The 3,455-nt window shown below is 49.9% G+C and overlaps 1 protein-coding gene across 2 annotated transcripts in view; it reads left to right on the forward strand.

Annotated features, from left to right (window-relative positions):
• The window catches only part of LOC129864203 (uncharacterized), a 3,825-nt gene extending 2,268 nt beyond the window's left edge, over positions 1-1,557 (forward strand). The window contains exons 1-2 of one of the 2 annotated variants that reach the window (XM_055936938.1): positions 1-1,119; positions 1,159-1,557. The exon at positions 1-1,119 is cut by the window's left edge and continues 2,268 nt beyond it. In XM_055936938.1, coding sequence (XP_055792913.1) covers positions 1-1,119; positions 1,159-1,458 — 1,419 coding nt within the window. In that variant the 3' untranslated portion in view covers positions 1,459-1,557. The other variant, XM_055936961.1, reaches the window with a different exon arrangement.
• Positions 1,558-3,455: the final 1,898 nt, after the last annotated feature.

Raw genomic sequence — 3,455 nt, forward strand, 5'->3', positions numbered from 1 at the left:
AGGTGGGTTAACCTACATCTTCCTGGTGGTAAGGTCTGCTATAGGTGGAGCCTACAACTTCCTGGTGGTAAGGACTGCTATAGGTGGAGCCTACATCTTCCTGGTGGTAAGGTCTGCTATAGGTGGAGCCTACATCTTCCTGGTGGTAAGGTCTGCTATAGGTGGGTTAACATAAGCCTTCCTGGTGGTAAGGTCTGCTATAGGTGGAGCCTACATCTTCCTGGTGGTAAGGTCTGCTATAGGTGGAGCCTACATCTTCCTGGTGGTAAGGTCTGCTATAGGTGGGTTAGCCTACATCTTCCTGGTGGTAAGGTCTGCTATAGGTGGAGCCTACATCTTCCTGGTGATAAGGTCTGCCATAGGTGGGTTAGCCTACATCTTCCTGGTGGTAAGGTCTGCTATAGGTGGAGCCTACATCTTCCTGGTGGTAAGGTCTGCTATAGGTGGGTTAGCCTACATCTTCCTGGTGGTAAGGTCTGCTATAGGTGGAGCCTACATCTTCCTGGTGATAAGGTCTGCTATAGGTGGGTTAGCCTACATCTTCCTGGTGGTAAGGTCTGCTATAGGTGTAGCCTACATCTTCCTGGTGGTAAGGTCTGCTATAGGTGGAGCCTACATCTTCCTGGTGGTAAGGTCTGCTATAGGTGGGTTAGCCTACATCTTCCTGGTGGTAAGGTCTGCTATAGGTGCGTTAGCCTACATCTTCCTGGTGGTAAGGTCTGCTATAGGTGGGTTAGCCTACATCTTCCTGGTGGTAAGGTCTGCTATAGGTGGAGCCTACATCTTCCTGGTGGTAAGGTCTGCTATAGGTGCGTTAGCCTACATCTTCCTGGTGGTAAGGTCTGCTATAGGTGGAGCCTACATCTTCCTGGTGGTAAGGTCTGCTATAGGTGGAGCCTACATCTTCCTGGTGGTAAGGTCTGCTATAGGTGGAGCCTACATCTTCCTGGTGGTAAGGTCTGCTATAGGTGGAGCCTACATCTTCCTGGTGGTAAGGTCTGCTATAGGTGGGTTAGCCTACATCTTCCTGGTGGTAAGGTCTGCTATAGGTGGAGCCTACATCTTCCTGGTGATAAGGTCTGCTATAGGTGGGTTAGCCTACATCTTCCTGGTGGTAAGGTCTGCTATAGGTGGAGCCTACATCTTCCTGGTGGTAAGGTCTGCTATAGATGGGTTAGCCTACATCTTCCTGGTGGTAAGGTCTGCTATAGATTTGTTAGCCTACTTCTTCCTGGTGGTAAGGTCTGCTATAGGTGGAGCCTACATCTTCCTGGTGATAAGGTCTGCCATAGGTGGGTTAGCCTACATCTTCCTGGTGGTAAGGTCTGCTATAGGTGGAGCCTACATCTTCCTGGTGGTAAGGTCTGCTATAGGTGGAGACTACATCTTCCTGGTGGTAAGGTCTGCTATAGGTGGGTTAGCCTACGTCTTCCTGGTGGTAAGGTCTGCTATAGGTGAGTTAGCCTACATCTACCTGGTGGTAAGGTCTGCTATAGGTGGAGCCTACATCTTGCTGGTGGTAAGGTCTGCTATAGGTTGAGCCTACATCTTCCTGTTGGTAAGGTCTGCTATAGGTGGGTTAGCCTACATCTTCCTGGTGGTAAGGTCTGCTATAGGTGGAGCCTACATCTTCCTGGTGGTAAGGTCTGCTATAGGTGGAGCCAACATCTTCCTGGTGGTAAGGTCTGCTATAAGTGGAGCCTACATCTTCCTGGTGGTAAGGTCTGCTATAGTTGGGTTAACCTACATCTTCCTGGTGGTAAGGTCTGCTATAGGTGGAGCCTACATCTTCCTGGTGGTAAGGTCTGCTATAGGTGGAGCCTACATCTTCCTGGTGGTAAGGTCTGCTATAGGTGGGTTAACGTAAGCCTTCCTGGTGGTAAGGTCTGCTATAGTTGGAGCCTACATCTTCCTGGTGGTAAGGTCTGCTATAGGTGGAGCCTACATCTTCCTGGTGATAAGGTCTGCTATAGGTGGGTTAGCCTACATCTTCCTGGTGGTAAGGTCTGCTATAGGTGGAGCCTACATCTTGCTGGTGGTAAGATCTGCTATAGGTGGAGCCTACATCTTCCTGGTGGTAAGGTCTGCTATAGGTGGAGCCTACATCTTCCTGGTGGTAAGGTCTGCTATAGGTGGGTTAACTTACATCTTCCTGGTGGTAAGGTCTGCTATAGGTGGAGCCTACATCTTCCTGGTGGTAAGGACTGCTATAGGTGGAGCCTACATCTTCCTGGTGGTAAGGTCTGCTATAGGTGGAGCCTACATCTTCCTGGTGGTAAGGTCTGCTATAGGTGGGTTAACGTAAGCCTTCCTGGTGGTAAGGTCTGCTATAGGTGGAGCCTACATCTTCCTGGTGGTAAGGTCTGCTATAGGTGGAGCCTACATCTTCCTGGTGGTAAGGTCTGCTATAGGTGGGTTAGCCTACATCTTCCTGGTGGTAAGGTCTGCTATAGGTGGAGCCTACATCTTCCTGGTGATAAGGTCTGCTATAGGTGGGTTAGCCTACATCTTCCTGGTGGTAAGGTCTGCTATAGGTGTAGCCTACATCTTCCTGGTGGTAAGGTCTGCTATAGGTGGAGCCTACATCTTCCTGGTGGTAAGGTCTGCTATAGGTGGGTTAGCCTACATCTTCCTGGTGGTAAGGTCTGCTATAGGTGCGTTAGCCTACATCTTCCTGGTGGTAAGGTCTGCTATAGGTGGGTTAGCCTACATCTTCCTGGTGGTAAGGTCTGCTATAGGTGGAGCCTACATCTTCCTGGTGGTAAGGTCTGCTATAGGTGCGTTAGCCTACATCTTCCTGGTGGTAAGGTCTGCTATAGGTGGAGCCTACATCTTCCTGGTGGTAAGGTCTGCTATAGGTGGAGCCTACATCTTCCTGGTGGTAAGGTCTGCTATAGGTGGAGCCTACATCTTCCTGGTGGTAAGGTCTGCTATAGGTGGAGCCTACATCTTCCTGGTGGTAAGGTCTGCTATAGGTGGGTTAGCCTACATCTTCCTGGTGGTAAGGTCTGCTATAGGTGGAGCCTACATCTTCCTGGTGATAAGGTCTGCTATAGGTGGGTTAGCCTACATCTTCCTGGTGGTAAGGTCTGCTATAGGTGGAGCCTACATCTTCCTGGTGGTAAGGTCTGCTATAGATGGGTTAGCCTACATCTTCCTGGTGGTAAGGTCTGCTATAGATTTGTTAGCCTACTTCTTCCTGGTGGTAAGGTCTGCTATAGGTGGAGCCTACATCTTCCTGGTGATAAGGTCTGCTATAGGTGGGTTAGCCTACATCTTCCTGGTGGTAAGGTCTGCTATAGGTGGAGCCTACATCTTCCTGGTGGTAAGGTCTGCTATAGATGGGTTAGCCTACATCTTCCTGGTGGTAAGTCTGCTATAGGTGGAGCCTACATCTTCCTGGTGGTAAGGTCTGCTATAGGTGGAGCCTACATCTTCCTGGTGGTAAGGTCTGC

The sequence above is a fragment of the Salvelinus fontinalis genome, chromosome 1 (genome assembly GCF_029448725.1).
Source record: "Salvelinus fontinalis isolate EN_2023a chromosome 1, ASM2944872v1, whole genome shotgun sequence".
In the NCBI taxonomy this organism is placed as follows: domain Eukaryota; kingdom Metazoa; phylum Chordata; class Actinopteri; order Salmoniformes; family Salmonidae; genus Salvelinus; species Salvelinus fontinalis.